This window comes from Rhinopithecus roxellana, chromosome 15, assembly GCF_007565055.1.
Source record: "Rhinopithecus roxellana isolate Shanxi Qingling chromosome 15, ASM756505v1, whole genome shotgun sequence".
Classification (NCBI taxonomy): domain Eukaryota; kingdom Metazoa; phylum Chordata; class Mammalia; order Primates; family Cercopithecidae; genus Rhinopithecus; species Rhinopithecus roxellana.
In genome coordinates, this window is record NC_044563.1 from 95,655,271 (window position 1) to 95,675,498 (window position 20,228).

At 43.5% G+C, this 20,228-nt stretch overlaps 1 protein-coding gene across 1 annotated transcript in view; it reads left to right on the top strand.

Annotated features, from left to right (window-relative positions):
- The first annotated feature begins 10,572 nt into the window (after positions 1-10,572).
- LOC104657329 overlaps positions 10,573-20,228 on the top strand; it is a 60,892-nt gene continuing 51,236 nt past the window's right edge. Inside the window, exon 1 of the mRNA XM_010357105.1 lies at positions 10,573-10,723. Coding sequence (XP_010355407.1) covers positions 10,618-10,723 — 106 coding nt within the window. The 5' untranslated portion in view covers positions 10,573-10,617. The remainder of the gene's footprint in view (positions 10,724-20,228) is intronic.

A 20,228-nucleotide genomic window follows, 5' to 3' on the forward strand; every position in this document is an offset into this window, starting at 1 on the left:
CACAGCAATGCACATGAAAACAGTGATTCAGATCATGGCAAAAAAACTATAATTAAAGTATCTGGTATTGTTTGATTACAGGGTTGGCTTCACTGACTTTAGCACTTTGTGGGCAGAGAGCAGGCAGCTGAGAGGCAAAGCATGGCTTTATTTTCTGGGAGGTTTCTGACCACCTCCCAGGTCAGGGTGGGGATTATTCTTCTGATCCTTGTTTTCCACTGAAGAGTCTAAGCCTTAATGGGGTGACATAGAGAGGGGAACTTACATTTACTAAACATCTACTATGTGCCAGGCCCTTTAAATACTCATTCTCACTTTATTTTCCCAGAAATCCTAAAAGGCCAATATATACAACTACATTTGATAACCAAGAATGCTGAGGCTCACTGGTAAATTCAATAAGTTGTTTACGATGTCATCCCCAGTTAGGCATGGAGGTAGAGTTTAATTCAAGTCTGCTGAACTCCAAAGGCTGTGTTCAATTCAATACAGAGGCTACCTCCTATTTCAGGCACAAATTTACAGCTAAGTATGTAACAGGCACTGTTTTAAGTACTTTGAGTGGTACAGCTAAGACTGCTAGTTAACTATCCACTTCCATTCTCCCCTTCTTTACAAACAAAATCCCAAGTTTTAACTGTGAGTAGAGAATGTCTAGCCACAGATCAGCATTTCCCAATTTCCTTGGTAGCTAAGGAGGACCCAAAAGATCTAAGGAAGTGTTGGTTGGAACTACCAGGAAATGTCCTGAAATAACCATGTGAGAGATATGACTTCATGTCCTCTGTCCCTCCAACTTTCTTTCTGCTTCTGGTCTAGAATGTGGACTAAGAGTTGGTACCTGGCAGCCATTTTGAACCATGAGGTGCATGAGGTGACCTTGAGAATGAAAGCCGGTGCTAAAAATGATGCAGTAGAAAAGTAGAGGTAGCCTTAGACTCCTGACAACTGTGGAACTGCCTTGTCAATACTGGATTGCCAATCTTTAAAATTATTTTAAATGAGGGAGGAATAAGCCTCTACTAATTTAAGTTACTTTTCTGTTGTTTTTGTAATTATACTTGAATAGAATCTTAATTGCTACACCTATAATTTCTTATTTAATCCTACAATAGTTTTATGTGGTATTATTTTTTAATCCTAGGTTTTTCAGGTGAGATCATTGAAACACAGAGAGGTTAAGCAACATGCCCTAGATCACTGAGCTAGTATATAAAAGAGACTGGGTTTGAACCCATTCCATCTTCTGCAACACTCATGCTCTTAATAATCATATTAGACTGCCGAGTCAGACTAGACATCAAAGACTATTTTCCCCAAGCTGAAGAACTTTCATGTCTCAGTGGAATTTTCCTTCAGAATCAAACTTTATTTCTGATGGCTTGAGCCCTATTTGCATCTGGCATGAGGTTAGTTTTTCACTTTGTAAGAAATAACATTCTAATGGGTTTTTAAGGGCCCAGAAGACTTGTTAGCCATTCCCTGGCTGCCGCAGGACAAACTCATTAAAAACATCTGAACAAAACCAACAGAACTTGAAGGGCAACAACAAAATGAAGACACTCTGGGGGTGGGGTTAGAGAATACATATGGTAAATCACAGATGTTAAAGGGTCCACTCACTCAACTGGTGGTGGAACTCTGTGACCAAGACATTTCACCTGTTTACATTACAGGATCTCACAGGTTGGTAACAAGAATTGCAGTCACTTACTCATCTTATCAGAATTTCTGTCAAGAAAACAATTTGGATATCCCTAGAGTTTTCTATTAATGGGATTTTACCTCTGTGGAAAAGGGTTTGCTAAGTAAATGAATGAAGCAAACAAAATTGTTGGAAAAATGTTTACTGAGCTAAATTATTTTGCAACCCTGGAAAAGTACCAATTACAGGAAAATACAGTTTATCCAGAGTTCTATCAATTGAGGTATATTATTAATTTGATCTGTAAAATGGGGATATCACACTGATGTCTCAAGGTGGTGGCAAGGAACATGCTAACTAATACACCATGCGGGGGTGACCTAGCACAGCGACTGCCACAGTGATAAAAATATGTTGAGATATGCTTGTATTCTTTTATGGGGCTCTGAGGACCAAGGACTGCCCACTGTGTTTTCTCTTCTGGCCTTTGGGGAGCAGTCTTTAGAACATACAGAGACCATTTAAAAAACAATGAACAGAAAAAAGCAATAAACTCTCCATTGCCGTAAGCAACCCAGGCGCAGAGCAGGAAGCATTGGCTCCAGTATCTGCAAATAACCTTACAGATTTTCTGACTACCTGGTTTTCAGAAGCCCACCTAAGTAAATCTCCTAACCCCAGGATCACTGTCAAGAGGCAGCACAGCACAGAAGTGAACATCTTGGCTCCAATGCCAGTTGACCTGGGTTTAAATTCTTGCTCTTTATTTGCTGGGCCATTTTAGTTAAATATTTGTAAAATGGGGTTAGTAATACCTATAGCTGACTGTGGTGAGGGTTCAATCAGATAATACACGTAGGAGGCTAGAAGAATATCTAGCACATAGTTAGTGGTTAATAATTAGAGGTCAGTGTTAGTGATTATAATTATTAGTACAGAGTATGGCATAATTTCCTTCTTCCCCTTCCTTCCGTGACAGCTCCATCACGGTGGGTCCCAGTCTTGTGTGGTGATAGCAAAGTAGGCTTCATAAGGAAGTCAGGAGCACAGCCCATAGGCTCTATGGAGATAAAGGCCCTGAAGAAAGATCTGGTAGGCTTCCCTTAAAAGATTAGAGCGTAAACTTTGGAACCAGGCCTACTTGGGTTTAAATTCTGATTTCTCTGATGACCAGCTGGCTCTGTGACCTTCAGCAAGATCTCAGGACCTCAGAATAGACATGTACTGTCATGTATTGAATAACGGCAGTTTGGTCAATGATGGACCACATATACAATGCTGGTCCCATGAGATTAGAGTACTGTGTTTTTTACTATACCTTTTCTATGTTTAGATATATTTAGGTACACAAAACTTACCATTGTGTTACAATTGCTTATAGTATTCAGTATGGTAACAGGCTCTACAGGTTTGTAGCCCAGGAGCATAGGCCATACCATATAGCCTAGGTATGTAGTAGGCTATACCATTTAGGTTTGTCTAAGTACATTCTATGATATTCCTACCATGATAAAATCACCTACTGATGCATTTCTCAGAATATATCCTTGTTGTTAAATGACGCATTTAACATGGTTGTTAAATTTTTACTAACTGAAGAGTAAAAGCTCAAGTAAAAGCTCAAGTAAAAGAACTCTTCCTTGTTTAGCTTTAAACTTTGTGACCAGTGGTTTTGTTAATTACAAGGTTGTTCTGAGCTGACAGGCTAGTTAGAGAAATGGTCCATATGCTTTTATTTGGAGGAGGACTGCATAAAAAACCATCCCAAACTTTAGTGGCTTAAACTAACAACCATTTATTTAGCTTAAACCAATAACCATTTATTTAGCTGATGACTCTGAGGGTTGCTAATTTGGTCTGGGCTCAGCTGGGCAGTTCTTCTGCTAGTCTCAAATGGGTTCACTCAAGTGTCTACAGTTAACTGCCAGTCAGTGAGGTGGCTCTGTTTCTGGGGATTAGTTGGCTATTGGTGGGGCCACGGAGCAACATTCATCAAGCTAGAGCAGGCAGTCATGGGGTTATGGGAGAAGTAAGAAAGGATGTCTCAATGCACAAACACATCTCAAGTTTCCTCTTGCATCACAATGGCCGAAGCAAGTCACATAGCCACCAGAATAGTATAAAGGGCACTTCCCAAGGGTGTATAGGATGATGTGAACAATTCAAATCCATTACTGCAACAATCTACCACAATCACCATAATTCACTTCTGAAATAGGCATCTTGTACATACATATGAAGCCAAAGTGCCTTTCCTCTTAATATATTCTAAGGAGAAATTATTCAGTACAACATTCTGGACAAAGGCTGAATAAAGAATTTTCCACTTACCAACCAATTGAAATGCTGTCTCTCACATAGAGATTTCCTGATTTCTTGTGAATTAAAGACCCAGAATAGGGGGTTTCTAAGTCTCTTTAAACTCTGACATTCTATGAATCTATACTTTTCCATTCCAATTTGAGAAGAGCTGAAGCCCAGGACAAGAAAGCTCTGTTTCTTGTCCAGTGAGGCAGTCAGGAAAAATCAGCCCAATGCAAAGAGCAACTGGTCAACCATGAAGACTGTGTGACATAGCCATGGATTAAAATGTCTCAAGAAGTAGTGACCTCCCTGTTACTGAAGGTGATCAAGCACTGACTGGACAGACATTTTAAAAAATAATCAAAAACTGTGGTTCTAATTCTATTTGTGTAAGGAGACATCAGAATGTTTATATTGCTTCCAAGAATTCCGATGCCCTCCCCAAGACAGGCCATACAGAAAAGTGGAATCTGTCCCTGTATTAGGTAAAAAAAAAATATATATATATACATATGTATATATATGTGTGTATATATATGCATTTAACAAGTGAGCACTTACTATAAACAAATTAAAGTACTTTCACAACTTATACCTTCCTTTACTCTAGTGCCAGTAACTCCTTTTTACAAAGGGAAAACTAAGGCTTACAGATTTTGCTAAAAGTCACTCCCAACTAGTAAGTGGCTGAGTGTTTCTTTCACTTTCAGCTCAGGGGTTCTTTTCATGTTCTTGGTGACCTTCTTTCTTTCCTCCCATCATTCATTCATTTGTTCAGTCTGTCTGTCATTTGATCTTCATCCTTAATGAAATCTCTGTTAAATGTGGGGAAGGATAGGCATGTACTAGCCCCAGGACATGTGTGCATCTCATCTTACAGACCTTAAGATTGGGTGAGAATTAAACTAGATAATATATGTAAAATTCTTAGAGCAGCATCAGGTACCTGGAAAACACTCCATGAAGGCTAGTTAATATTATTATATTGGGAGAAAAGGCATGAAGCTTTTGAAATTGAGTCTGAGTTCAGAGAATCTGAGATGTCTGGTCATAAAGAAACATGTAAAGAGTGAGAGGGCAATGACCACAGCCCCACATCCTTGAATCCTGTGGTTGTTTTAGGAATCCCGAGGAGCATGAGGACATCTTGAGCAGAGGCCACCTCAGGGGAGCTGAAGGAGCAGGAGAACAGCCCTGGCACACCCTGCCCAGGCTCACCTCCTCCCCTAGAACTAAGCCAGGGCTGAGAAGTTCCTTGAAAGAGGCTACTCTTTGGAAGCCTTGTACATTTCTGAAGGCTGCCAAGAGAGTATGCGGTTGAAACCAGAGTGGGGACCCATGCTTCCTTGAGGTGGAGCCCAGGGTAAGCATGAGATAGAGAAGTTAATCCTTTCTTCCTGCTTTGTGCTCCCACACCCACTCCTGATGACCCTCTTGGGCAAGAGCTAAAACAGCCCAACACAGACTGTCTCTCATGAGTGGCTGACATCTGGTTTCTAGAAAATACTCAAGTAATACTTGTCTGGCAAACTCCTGGAGTACAGGTCACACCCAGCAGCTGACCACTTTCTCCTTGGCTCTGAGGCCATGACAGCTAGCCAGTCTAGGGTGGGCCCATTTGAATTCTAAGTGTGTCAGCCCTGGCCACCCTACAGCAGGGGAAGGAGAGCAGGCTCTTCGCATGATCTTCAGACCCCTCTCCCTTGCCTTGCATGCATGTCCTCAAGGAAAGATGTGCTCTGTGAGCACGTCGGGGATGGGTGGGGTGGGAGAAAATGGAATATTTTCTGAAAGAAGATCCTTTTCAGCAATTGTTTTAAAGTTGAGCCAGGCGTGGTGGCTTACATCTGTAGTCCCAGCACTTTGGGAGCAGAAGATTATTTGAGGTCAAGAGTTTGAGACCAGCCTGGGCAACATAGCGAGACACTGTTTCAAAAAAGAAAAAGAAAAAGAAAAAGGAAGGAAGGAAGGAAGGAAGGAAACTTAGCTGAGCATGGTGGTATGTGCCTATAGTCTCTGCTACTTGGGAGGCTGAGGCAGGAGGGTCACTTAAGTCCAGGAGTTCTAGGCTGCAGTGAGCCATGATCACAACATTGTACTCCAGCCACGGTGAAAGATAGAGACTCTGTCTCTAAAGATAAATAAATTAGTTAATTAAAGTACTATGCGGATAAGGTAATTCTTAACACAATACTAAAAACAGATTAGCGGTAGTGAAATGATATGTATCATTGAAGCATGCAATGAAAACCAAGAGACAAGTGGAACAGGTGGTCTGCCTTTTGAATGTGCTTGCACTTGGAATAACACACAGTACTGGCACCCTCTGATGCTGAAGCCTGGCTCTTTCTGGGCCTGGACTCATATGTCCAGGCCCAGGCCAGGAGAGAAGCATCTGCTGGAGTTTCCCCTGAACCTCTGCACTTGGCCACCTTGGAACCACTGCTATTACAGAGGCAGTTTTAAGGACCCCATAAAAAATATTTGACAGAAAGGGAAGAAGCATCAGCATCCACAGTTGAGCCTGTGCTTCCCAGGGTGCCAAGGGCTTTTTATAAAGAATTTCTTTCCAATAGGAAGGCAAAAAAGACAATTTCATGCCATCCTCAGTGCAGCTTGGTGTCTTACTTCACCAGATAATATTTTTGCTCTTCTCTCTCCATTGTTCTCTCTGCCTTGAATGTCCTTTTCCTGGATCTTCACATTTCAAACCCCACTGTCCATACAGACTCAATCCAAACCCTACCCTTTCCATAAAGCCTTCTGTGGTTCCTCCTCCACCACTGCTACCAGCCACAGTCAGAAATAACTTCATCACATACTTATTCATTCGGTGCCATAGCTTTCTCATCTGTAAGATGGGCATAATAATAACACCTATTCCATAAGATTATTGTGGGAATTAGGAAGAGCACTTAGAATTAAGCTTAGCATATAAACAAAGTTTAATAATGATAACGATAATAATAATAATTGTAGTTGTTGTCAATGGATATAATTTATCTCCTTTGCTGCACTGTGGGATTTTGGAGGCAGGGTATGAATGAGGTCTTATTCATCTCTGAACCCAGAGGCTAGCAGTCAGCCTTGATTCCCAACAGATACTCAGGCTCAGTATGTTTGATGAATGAGAGTGGAGGAGTGTCAGAGGCCAGCGACAAGAGCGATCTTTGAGCCAACAGACTCCCCACTCATTAACCCTCCATCTGCCTGACCATCTTTATGGACCACCTATCACTACGTGGCTATTGTTTAAAGCCGGCCAAACTATCCTGGTGCTGGCTGCTGGCAGCCTCCGTTTCAAGCAGCCGCCAGAAAGGCTGCTGCGTAGGCTTACAGCATCATCGAAGCTGCCTTTGGGGCTCTGCTTCTCGGAGGCTGGTACAGATGAAACCTGTGCCCCTGGCAAAGTGGGGGCCTGGTCTTTCTGCAATCCCAGCCCTGCTTGGACACCCATTACAGCAATGAGCACAGCGCATTTGACTTTCTGCCTTGTCTCTCACGCTTCTCAACACGGACGGTTCGTAATGGATGTCAGACTTTGAATTTCTTATCATGTTGTTTATATCTAATAAGTGAATTGCCCTGTTTTTTTAAAAGTCAGCTTTTAAAAATACTGTGTTTGAACATCTGTCAAGGGCTGGGGATTAGCTGAATAGGCACTGGATGCCAGGATATTATATTCTCTCTTATCCTTTATACTGTAATTATCTTGATCCTCAAACAACTCAGCACCAGTTACAACCACTTTCGCAGACTTGTTGTTGCTGCAAATTCAAAAAATTATTTTATTTGAATCTAAATTAAACTGATATGTAACAAGGTTTTTTTTTCATGCTAAGTCTCAAAAAACAGTATCTGCAGATGATTAAAAAACAGTAAAACACGGACAATTTCAAAGTTTATTTCAAGAATAAACTCATGAAAATTCATCTAATTATGCAGCAGTGTACCAAAAATAATCTTTTCCAAACCTAAATTTGTTTAACAAAACACACAGTCAGCTAAGCCAAATGAAAGCAAACGTGTGTTTATGCCATAGCCACCCCCTCCCCCTGGCTGCTCGAGTGGGCATGAGGGCTTGGCAGGGTCCTGAAGCCTGTTGGCGGCTTCTGAGTCCTGACACTTTGCTTGCTGTTGTTTCCAACGAGCGGGCCATTGGCTCCACTGGTCACAGAAATGGACCCTGTTACTGCTTGTGTAAGTGGTCTCTGTTTCTGGAATGTGGGGAGCTGAAGCGGGGAGGACAGAGTATTTTACTCTCAACAACTCAGGGGGAAAAGAAACTACTAAAGCACCGTGCACATAAGTGCAGGCAGAGTGGTGCTGTGTCTGCCAATGATTAATAGTAATAGTGAGAATAGCTACTGTTTATTGAGCCCTTGCGCTGCACCAGGTATTCATTTAAGAGTCTCACATTCTTCATATTTTCAACTGACCCATGTAACAAAATAACCGGGAGCCGGTTGTCATGACCCCTACTTTACAGATGTAGAAACTGAGGTTTAAAGGGAAACAGCCTGTCTAAGATCACACAAGTAATTAGCTGGGCTGAGATTTGAATCTGTCTGACTTCAAAAGCCATGTGTTTAAACTGCCATAGCATACTGTGTTGGCTCAGCCCTGGGGCAGCTTCTGGGAAGCAGAAATCCAGGAATCTGTGGGAATCCCAGCTCTCCCCTTCTAGACAAGTTCCTGGTTACTTTCTGGATCTTAATGTACTCATCTGTAAAGTGGAGAACGCAATACTTAAGACATAGTAAAAATTCAAAAAGTCATAAAATATGATTATTCAGTTAGATGATACACCGTCAGAGGACAGGAAGTATGTTTCTTGTATTCGTAATTGTAACCCTAGTACCCCCCATAATAATACCTCACAGTGTTTGGCATATAAGAGAATAGGAGTGAAATCATAGCTTCCTTCCTATAACTTGTTTACAGCTTATTTGGAAAGAAAAAACTGACAAGTGTGAGCAGATGAGAGAATAACATGTGAACATATCATCACAAAGATGTTAATTAACTACCAGATTGGTGACCTAGCAATAATGTCATATTGGAATTGTCCCCACCAGGCATTAGAAAATCGGGTTCTGGCCCCAGTGCCACAACTTCCTAACTGTGCAGGTTTTTGAACGTCTCTGAACTTCTGTAGGAGAGGAATCATAATGATCTAACTTTTCTTTTCTCCTGTACTACTGTCAAGTCCAGAAAATACTGTCACATGCTTTATGAAACGTCATGACCATCATCATTTTTGGCAAGGAGAGCAGGGAAATGAGGCTGAACTCACTGGAGGAAATGGCTGAAGGTCCCAGCTATGACTGAGGAGCCACATTTTGCTATAGATTAGAATGTATTCCAGAGGGAAAACTAAAATCAAGGATCTATGTCAAGTTCAACTCCTGTTTCCAGAGGCCTCCAGCATCCTGGGGATTCTCACTCACTATCACTTGCCAGTAGCAATATTAGGCACTCACTAAATATTTTTAAAGTCAAGTTCATTTGTCCTAATTGGAATAATGGAATTGAATTGTATTGAATGCAATGGTTTCGAAAAGCCCTATTAAAATCCACCTGCCACCCAATCACATAAAATCACCAAAACAACTTTCTTCACTAAGTTCCACAGTCTGTGCTTCTGCTGTATCTTTTCTCTGACTGAGGCAGAGTGCATGAGGAAGGCATGGCTTCTGGAAGGGAATGGTAGGAGGGCACATGTATGGATATTAGGAAGAATTTTTCTCCCCCAGGAGCAAGAACCTGGGATTTCCAGGGAAACAGAAAGGAGGCCTCACATCCCTCAAATTTACTGGCATGTGCTTCCCTAAATTGCCTTAACAAGTGAAGCTCTTTTATCCTCAGCATTCATCTCTTAATTCACCAAACATTTTTGGTCCTTGCTGTGTGCCTGGCACCATGCTTGTCTATGGGTCTTAAGGCTTTTCAGATTTTCTATTTCTGTTACCTTTGGCAAGTCCCTTAAACTTTCCTGTCCTCAGTTCATACATCTGTTAAATAGACATCATCCGTGATGCCTCCCAGAGTTTGTAGAAGGAACAAATAAGATCAACATACTTCACAGGCTATCTGACATTCAACAATTACTTTAAAAGAAATAGTCATTAAAGAACTAAAGATGTTTTTAAAAAAGAAATAAAGGTCTCTGGATCTAATAATGTGATGTCATGGAAAGAACTAGTTATTGTTGGAAGTTGAAAGTAATGCATGCACGTGTAAAAAAAAGACCTGATCATGCTAGTCCCCTGCCCGAAAACCATCCACTGCCCATCATCCACTCCCAAAGAGCCCCAACTCCTGAGAGCCTAGCTACCTCTCCATACCCATTCCTCACAGCCCTGCCCCCTGCCCCCAACCCCCAAAATATGCCCTGCTCTTCTGCCACACATGGATTCGATTGGCTAGTTCTTGAAGAGAACATATTCTCTCAGGCCTCCCTGACTTTGCACAGAGTGTTCCCTCTGCTTGGAGAAGCCCCAGTAATTTGGTAAGAGCTCGCTCGATGTCAGCGCCTCTGGGAGACCTCCCAGTCTTGTCTTTTTATCAGGACTGAGTTTTGTTCTCTCCTCTGATCCCTGCAGCACTTGGACGAACAGCTGATAGGAGTTCATTTTGTGAAGCTGTGACCAGTTTTCCAGTAGACCATGAGCTTGCTGAGGACAGGAGCCTGCCTGTCCTCAGTCCTTGTTTCTGTGGGGTCTATCCCAGTGCCTAGCACAGTGGCTTTGGAGATGGAAGGAATAGAGGGAGGTAAGTGGATGGACAGGAGTTCAAGTGCTCTATTCCTAGAGGGGGCATGGGGGTAGGTCTAGGATTGGTCACTATGAATAACCTGGAGAAATTCTAAAAACAAAACACACATATAGTTCCTGCCTTCCAAGATTCTGCTGTCGTGTGGGCCCCAGGCAAAAATAGATTTACCTTGCAGCTAGTGAAGTTTATACATCAAGACCCTTCACTTGCACAGCTCCTTCCAGGGACTTGGGAGAAGATCCAGCAATTCCTTTTTTTTTAGACAGGCTCTTGCTCTCTTGGCCAGCCTGGAGGGCGGTGGCGCGATCTCAGCTCACTGCAACCTCTACCTCCTAGGTTCAAGTGATCCTCCCACCTCAGCTTCCCAAGCAGCTGGGACCATAGGTGGCAATTTCTTATTCATAACTTTATATATATACTTTTAAAAGGACTCTCTAGATGGAATGAATTCAGGCCCCACAAAACCTGGATTAACCTCTCGCCCCAGGATCCACAGTTTCAATACGCTTGTCAAGTGATTCTGACACACAGCCAGATTGGGCAATGACTTGCTACTCAATGGGTAATTCACAGACCAGAAGAATCAGCAAACATTATGGGTGGGCAAGTCGGAAATGCAAAATCTCAGACCCCATCCCGACCTACTCTCTGTGAATCTGCATTTTAACAAAATATCTGGGCTGATTCATGTGCAAAAATTCATATTCAAAGTTGTGAACCACTGCTGTAATGATTTCTCTGAGAGAAAAACTATTTCCAGCTGTAAAATCACAGAGGCCTTCTTGGAGGAGGTGATCTCTGAACTGAGACCTAAAGTAGAGGCAGTATTTGGGTATGTGAAGTATTCCAGCAGAAGCAGCAAGCAGCATCAGTAGAATCCTGGAGATGGGGAGTATGAGGAGGGGTCGAGTAGACCAGGGTCTTCAGGCTGGAATCAGAGAAGACAACCACAGGCAAGTTGACTCAGGTGGGAGGGAGAGAGGGAGGGAGGCTGGGGAAGAGCCCACGTGCTGGGTTAAGGCCTTTGGATTCTAATTAAGTAAGAATGTGGAGGCTTGGAGTTTGGGTTCAGAAGACATGAGAGATCCAGCTGCAAAAGCAAAACATCCCCTGGGAGAGGGAAGCCAGTCACAGTGTTTATTCATGCTCAGGTACATTATTTATGCCCAAGCCTTGCATAGAAGAAGTCAAAGAAGGGAAGGGACAGGAAGCCAGAAGCAAGGACTGAGAATTCATGAGGGAGGTACTCATATTTTTTCCAACTCTGCAGGGTTGATGAGAGTCTCAACAGCACTCCCATCCTTGGCACTGTGCAATCAGGATATTCGCTGACTGTGGCTTACAGAGGGGAAGGAGCTGGGTGTGATCCAGGTTGAGTCCTGTGAATTCCCATCACACCTGCTCCCTGCAGGCTCTACTTCTGCAGCTTCCTGCATTCAATTCATTCCCGCAACCCCAACAAAACCTACCTACAGGGTTGTTAGAAGGACTAAAGGGCATAATATAGCAAAGTACGAGAAATATATTGGGACCTGAAAAAATGCATGGAATCCTTTGAACCTTGAGTCAGAACTCATGACTTCCCTATGCTATCATGAGGTTCAATTTCTAACAGATAGTGGATTTTCAATGAATGCTTAATCATAAAATGCCCAAAATACCAGCTAATAGGAAACTCATCATTTGCCCTTAGAGTGGGTTTTGTCAAGGCTTGAGGTCATAGACATACTTTAACAACGCACATCAGTGGTAATTTAATGAACATTTACTACATGTTGATCACTGTGCTAAGCATCTTACAATGCATCATCTCATTTAGTCCCATAATAAGATGATGAAAGGGAAGCTTGGAGATGTTGAGTGTCTTGCTCAAAGTCCCATTCCTATTAAGAGGCAGAGTAGGAGATAGAAGTCAACACCAGGGTGAGATCAAAACAAGTACTCACCTGCGAAGCCTTGTGTGGGTGCCACAGGTGAAACAGGTTTCATTTGGAAATGTACATTTGGCTTATTCCATCCCCTCCCCATCTCATTTCAAATGTTAGGAAAAGTCAACACCCATTTCATATAGATGGAATTGTAGACTCAGAGTCAGAGACAGAAAACATAAGGACTATCTAGTTCAATGCTGCTCCCATACAGATGCAGAAATGGAGGTGCAGAGAGGTTGGTTGACTTTCCCATGGTAAAACAGGATGAGAGTGTCTTACCTGTTATAGCTCATACATTAAGATAAAAACAAACATGTAAAAACACAAGATTATCTTGTTTTGTTCTATCCTCACTTCTTCACATCCTGTGCCAGGCATCAGCTCCCTCCTTCTCTTCCTTTTTCTTTACTCATTTATGTATTGGTTCAGCAAATATTTATCGATGCACTATTGTGAAGTTACATTCAGACAAGAGACAGGAATTTAGGAAGAATAATATAGAGCAAGAGAGAAAAAAGAAAAGAGAAGAACAAAAAAAGTAACAGAGAAAGAAGTGGAGAGAGAAATACAGAAAGAGAAGGAAGAAAGGAAGGAAGGAGGGAAGGAAGGAGGGAGAGAAGGAAGGAAGGAAGGAGGGAAGGAAGGTAGGAGGGAAGGAGGAGGGAAGGAAGGTAGAAGGAAGGAAGAAAGGAAGGAAGGAGAGGAAGGGAGGGAGGAAGGAAGGGAGGGATGCAGAGAGGGAGGGAAGGAAGGAAGGACAGCATCAATTGGCCACTTTCTATTGGATAAGCACTTTTCCAAGCATTTTACATGTATTAACTCATTTAATTCACCCAGAAACCCTATAAGGTAGTCACTATTCTTATCTCCAATTTAGGATGAGGAGCCTGTAGCACAGAGACCTGAAATAAATCACCCAAGGTTGGAGGGCTGGAAGGTGGCAAGGCCAATATGCAAACCTGGCAGATCTGGCTCTAGAGGCCTTACTTGGGATCTATGCATGTAATCGTGTTACAATGTCCTCCATTTGCCCCAATGGCCACTGGAAGTGGATTAGATACTTACGGTAAGAACAGTATTGCTTCTGAGAGACTTTATCATCTTTTCTCAGTGGAGAACCATCACCACGGTTTGTCATGCACCATCAATGCCTAAGGTGTGAAGGGAGAAATGTATTGCACATAGAACCATCAAGCAGAGGAACCTGGAGGGAAAAGGATCATGGAATTTAGAGCCACAGGACCTGGGGTTTATCTGTGTCCCTGCCACTCCCTAGCTATGCCATGGAATGAGTCAATCCATCTCGTCAACTGTGTGGCTCCTCATGTGGAAAATGGGAATTATAGTCGATTCAACCCTATCTACTTCAGAAAACCAAATTAAAGTGAAAGTAGTTTACAACATCAAAGGCCAAAACCAGTGTGAAATCAAACACAACCACCAGTCTTTATCTCCTCAATTTTGTGTAGATGTTTATTAAAATAGAAAGAAACTCTCTGGGGTTGGTCACTGCTGAATTTAGAATGAGGATGATGGAGAAAACCCAAAAAGGAAGGCTTAAGCGATGAGCTTCCAGTGGGTAACGGGAAGAAGGTGGATTATTTGGGAAGAACCAGAAAGGGTCCTGTGGATAGTTAATTGTCTTTGGATAAATGGTTATATTCATTCATTCATTCATTCATTCATTCATTCAATTAGTATTTACTGAGTGCCTCCTATGTACCAATGACAGTGTTAGATACTGGGGTACAGTGGTTTAGAGAACAGATACAGTCCTGGTCCTCATGAAACTTGCAGTCCACAGAAAGTCAGATACTGAACAAAGATGTACAGAATTTAAATGCATAATAATAAACTGTGACACATGCTATAAGACCAAGGAAAAGAAGAATTACCTATAAGAGAGAAAAACAGTATTGGGTAGGTGAGGACACACTGAAGGACTCAATGTCCTAATTAGTCAGTGCCCTAATTATGGGAATAATTCCCATTCTTCCACCCCACTACTCACCAACTGCTATCTGAAAGGTCATAGGTCTCTGCTCCGTACAGGCATGCACTATTTTAATTCAGTGAGCAATCTTTTGAGTGCCCAATAAAAGTATGTGGGTATATCCCCAGGTGTCAGGTGTCAGTCAGCCTGCCTTCATAGTCAACCCTGGCTGCAGCCCCCTTTGATGGGATCCCTGCATATCATTTGTAGTCCTATTTTACACATTTAAAATACGTTCACAATAGTTCAATGATTCATCCAAGACAACACAGCTAGAAAGTCCAGACCAGGGTTTAGGACTTTTGATAGCAAATCAAGGGTTTTTTCTGTTCACACAGAGTAAAATCCTGACCCCACCAGGTCCAGCATGTCATGGCTTTGCCTCATCTCTTGCTAACTTCCCTCTTCTTTACCATGCTTCATCCACACAGGCCTTCCCAGGATGCAAAAAGATTTTCCCTGCTTCAGAGGCTAAGCATCAGCTCTTCTTTGCAATGTCTGGAATGCTGTTCCTTGATTTTTTACTTGGCTACCATCTTTTATTTTTAAATCAGCTTTATTGAGGCATAATTATTATTATTATTATTATTTTTGAGATAGAGTTTCACTCTTATTGCCCAGGCTGGAGTGTAATGGCGTGATCTCAGCTCACTGTAACCTCTGCCTGTCGGGTTCAAGCGATTCTCCTGCCTCAGTCTCCCAAGTAGCTGGGATTACAGGCGCACACCACCAGGCCTGTCTACTTTTTGTATTTTCAGTAGAGACTAAGTTTCACCATGTTAACCAGGCTGGTCTTGAACGTCTGACATCAGGTGATCCACCCATGTCGGTCCAAAGTGCTGGGATTATAGGCATGAGCCACTGTGCCCATCCTGAAGCATAATTTTTATAAATAAAATTCGCTCCTTTTCAGGGTTCAGTTTGATGAGTTTTGACAACTATATAAATATACTTAGGCAACCACTGTTACATTTCCATCACCTTAGAAAGTTTCCTCCTTTGCAGTCCATCTTTTGCCTATACCCCAGGCATCCACCAGTTTCTTCCTTTTCATTTAAATTTCAGCTTAATTATCACCTCTTCAGAGGCCTTTAGAAGCAATGCCTTCCCTGACCATCCAAAAGCTCTCTTCCATGCTCCTCCTCCATCATCCTCTTTCAAAGAGTCTGGCTGTTCTCTTGCTAGCACTTATTACAAGATGTACCCATTTTATCAACTTAGTTGTTTGCTCTCTTTCTGTCTTCTCCAAACAACATAAGCTCCATGAGTGAAGGGTCTTTGTCTTTATTAATATTTGTAAACCCAGGACATAGTGCTTGGCACTTAGTCGAATAAATATTTATTAAATGCATGAATGAATGCATGGATAACTGGTACTGCAACCTTCTGTGTGCAAGTAGCTGAAGATTCGTGGCCGAATCAGAGATGATTTCTGCACTTACGGAGCTCACAATCAAATAGAAGTCTTGCGACAGGCACGCAGATAACACTGACACAGATAATCCCTAATGATTGGATAATGCACTACTATGTACGTATAAGGCATTTACTGTGTGCCAGGCCTTGTTCTAATTCCTTTGTGTGTGTGTGTGTGTGTGTGTATATATATATCCACTCATTTTATCCTCATGACAACCCTATATGGAAGTTACTATTGATATTGCTGGTTTAAAGATGAGGAAAGCTAGGCACAAGAAGGCTGAGTCACTTACCTCAGATCAGCCAGCTTGTGAGTGGAGAAGTCAAGATTTGGGACCATGCTTTTATGCAGGGCCGCCTGATCCATGCCCCAAGAGAGGGTCACATAAGACATCCAGAGAATACGGAGAAAGCTGAAGGCAGGCCCAGCTCAGACTCAGGTCAGACTTGCAGGACAGGCGAAGTTCTAATCTAGAAACTGGAAACAGGGACAATTGTCTCTGGAAGCCCTACATCAGGTCCAGTTCAAGCAGCCAGAGACAGCCCTCCAAACCCAGGGGCAGGATTTTCAGGCCTCTAAAGGGGACTATAGCCGGATGGGGAGGGAGGAGCTTGCCCTAGTGCTCCTGTGTCCCCAGGGGTCCAGTTACCCCAGTAACAGTGCAAGCCAGAGCATCAGGGCTTCAGGTGGCCAGCTGAGTTGTTCCCACAGGGCTGCAACACGTATCCGTAACACATTGGGAACTGGGGCTCCAGGCCAAGGGGCCTGAGCGCCGCCTGGGGCTCTGGCCCCTCCCGGTGGCAGCTTCCCAGAGGCCTGCCGCGCTCGGTCTGCAGTTCTCCGCTGCGGACAGTAGGTGGCAGTGGGTCGTGAGAAATGGCCCTCGTCCGGCCCCGGCTGCGGAGACCCAGCCTGGAGAAAAACGTGGCTGGGCTTCGGCCGCCGAGCGAGGGAGAACCGCGCCCCCGGGGTGGGGCTTGGGGGCCGCCCTGGGACTTGGTGGCTTCTGCCCGAGCGGAGGTCAGCGAGGACCCGGGAGGCAGCGCCTGGATGGAGCTGGACGGGGAGGGCTCTGCTGGGGCTCCTAGTCCTCATGCGGCTGTGCTGTCATGGGGAGCCCTGGGGACCCTGGCACCCTCGTGAGGGCCCAGCCGCCGCCTCCTTAGCCAGAACTTGTGCCCAGCGTGGGAATTTTATTCCTGAGCAAACAACTTTTTTTTTTTTTTTTTTTTAACTGAAGAAGAAACTGCCCTTCAGAGAGGTTAAGGGACTTGGCTGTGGCCACGTGGCTCGTGTGTGGCTGTGCAGGTATTAAAACCTGGTCCTGTCTGACGAGAATCGTGCTTTTTTCCACTGTGCCAATACCCAGTGAGGGATTCCCTGGTGTGAGCACCTGGGGACAACGGAGGTGTATTCTAGTCTGCATTTATAGTGAGGAACTCGGCTCAACCAGGGTGTGACCATAGGCCCCCACTCCCAGACACTGTCCAGTGAGGGGGTGGCTGAGACGACCGCTGGATGGCCTTGGAGAGCCCTAATTCCCTCCCCAAGCCCTAACTATCCAGGCCCCCAATCCTGGCAGTCTCTGAGCATTAAGTCTGACCAGAGTTGCCCCTGCAGGGTCTGAACTCTGGATGCCCCCCACCTCTGTCTGCCTCTTCTTATTGTACTAGATCTCAACCCGTCTCCCCACCTCTGACATTTGAAAGCACTTTTACTCTCGGGAATTCGTTAGATCTTTACAACCACCCTGTAAGGCAAAAAAAAAAAAAAAAAAAAAAAAAAAGGATGTTTACATTTATAGAAGAGGAAACCGAGGCCTCAGAGAAGTGATTTGCCAAAGGGTACCAAGCAAGCTCGCCGCTGAGCCAGGTCTTGAACCTCAGGTCTTCACAGCTGCCTCCTGCGACAAGGCGGGAGCAGCGCTGGTGCAGAGCTCTGGAGCGGCCGGCAAGCCGAGCAGCGGAGGCCCTTGCATGCCTCTTCGTCTCCCGGAGGCAGGCGGGGAGCGGCCGACAAATTAATTCACGCTATCTTTACATTATGTATAATGCGGCATGATTTTATTTTGCGTCATTCCCGAAATCTTTTACAGTAATTAGTAGCTGAGTAAAATATAAAAATTAATGCAATATAACACTTTAATGGTAATAATACACCATCCTGTCTAATTAATAAAATCTGTTGTTTCCAAGCACGATTATTTATTTGACAAATTGATAGCACACATCCTGTTCATACCCTCTTTCCTAGCTCCCATCCTTTCAGTTTATCGAATAAAATTGTAGCAGGAAAATAAACAGATTGTCTTCTGACCTGACAAGCAAGTGAGAAATAAACCTCTCACTCATACATCCCTAATTGTTCTCAGCAATATCCTCTAACACATGTCCAGATTGGTTAAAAATGAATATTGATTCCTCCCCACTTTATTTAAAAAAAAAAAATTGCATCTTCTTATTTTAGAGAAAAGAGACCTTTCCTCCCTTTCCTCTGGGTAGTGTTTATATCGGGGCAGTTGGAGGGATGTAAATTTTGTGACTGTGTTCAGAAATTCTGATGGCCTTGCTAACAGAGTGAAGCGATTGTTCAGGCTATGCCAGAGAGAGAGAGACAGAGAGAGAGAGAGAGAAAGAGGGAGAGGAGGTAGGGGCTGCTCTGAGCCGCCGCGGAGGAACACTGAACCCATCGCGAAGGCTGCAGGAGAGGATCAGCAAGGGAGCAGGGAGCAGTGAGGTTGCAGGATTGTCATGGGGAGTTGGCAAAAACAAAACTGGGAAAGGGGTTAGGGCAGGGGTTAACTGCAAATACCAGACCTGGCGGTATTTGCAGGTAGTACTAGGGAATAAGGAACAAGGTCCAGCATCATTATGTGTGGAACTTGGGATGAAACAATGATCTAATTACAAACTCGAATGCATGGTATGTTGTGTAATACGGGGGCATTTTACATGCCAAGTGTTCAAATATGAAAGCATTTTAAGCTATATATAGGGCCTCAGAGACAGAGATACAGAGAGACATGGAGACAGATGGAGAAAAACAGTCAGACAGACAGAGAGAGCACGCAAGAGCAGGACAGAAAGAGAAAGAGAGAGACTCACCATCTGCAGGTTATTTTGCAGCACTTTTCTCTGAAAGAAAAATTATGTGATGTGATCTGTGTTCAGGGAAAAGCTATGCTATCCCCAGCTTTCAAGCTACATTTACTATAATAAAAAAGGAAAAAAAATCTCCAAGTATACACAGGTGAAAAAAGTCACCCTCTCATGGAAACCGGCCTCAATACACAAAAGGAGAAACACACACACACACACAAACACCTGCTTGCACAACCCATGGATGAGTCTCCAGAGTCCTTCCTTTTGTATAGAAAAGTTCTACAATCCTATGTGCGTTATGTTCAACACACATACACACACACACATGCACAATGCAGATATGTGCACATACCACCACTGCACGCACACCCTGTGGAGCCCAGACCCTTGAATCAATCCAGTCATGCCCCATTGGTTAGACTCCCCAGGCCACTTCCTGGGCCACCAAAGTAACCTCTACCTTCCACTGAAGTCTCAATACTCTGATTTTATTACCCACCCCCGCCTTTTTCTCTTGATCCATCTTCCCATCCCCACCACCATTGTGCTAGTGCATTATTTTAATAATAAAAATAATAATTTAAAATTCTTCCAGGCTGGGCGCAGTGGCTCATGCCTGTTATTCCAGCACTTTGGGAAGCTGAGGCAGGTGCATTGCTTGAGCTCAGGAGTTTAAGAACAGCCTGGGCAACATGGTGAAGCCCCATCTCTACCAAAAATACAAAAGATTAGTCAGATTTGGTGGCGTGTGCCTGTGATCCCAGCTACTTGGGAGGCTGAGGTGGGAGGATGGCTTGAGCCCAGGAAGCAGAGTTTGCAGTAAGCCGAGATAAAAAAAAAAAAAACTTCCATAAAGTAGATGCTGACTCCAGTTTTTGCCAGCACACAAGTATACAGAAGGTGACCAACCAGTTTGAATACTTTACCTTTTTTAAAGTGCTCTCCTATGAATTGTTTAAGGGCAAGGGTTACTAGACTAACTTTATAGATAAGGAAACAGGTCACTTCTTTCCAGGCGGAAACAATTGGGATGTTCAGTGAAAAATCTTTACTGAAC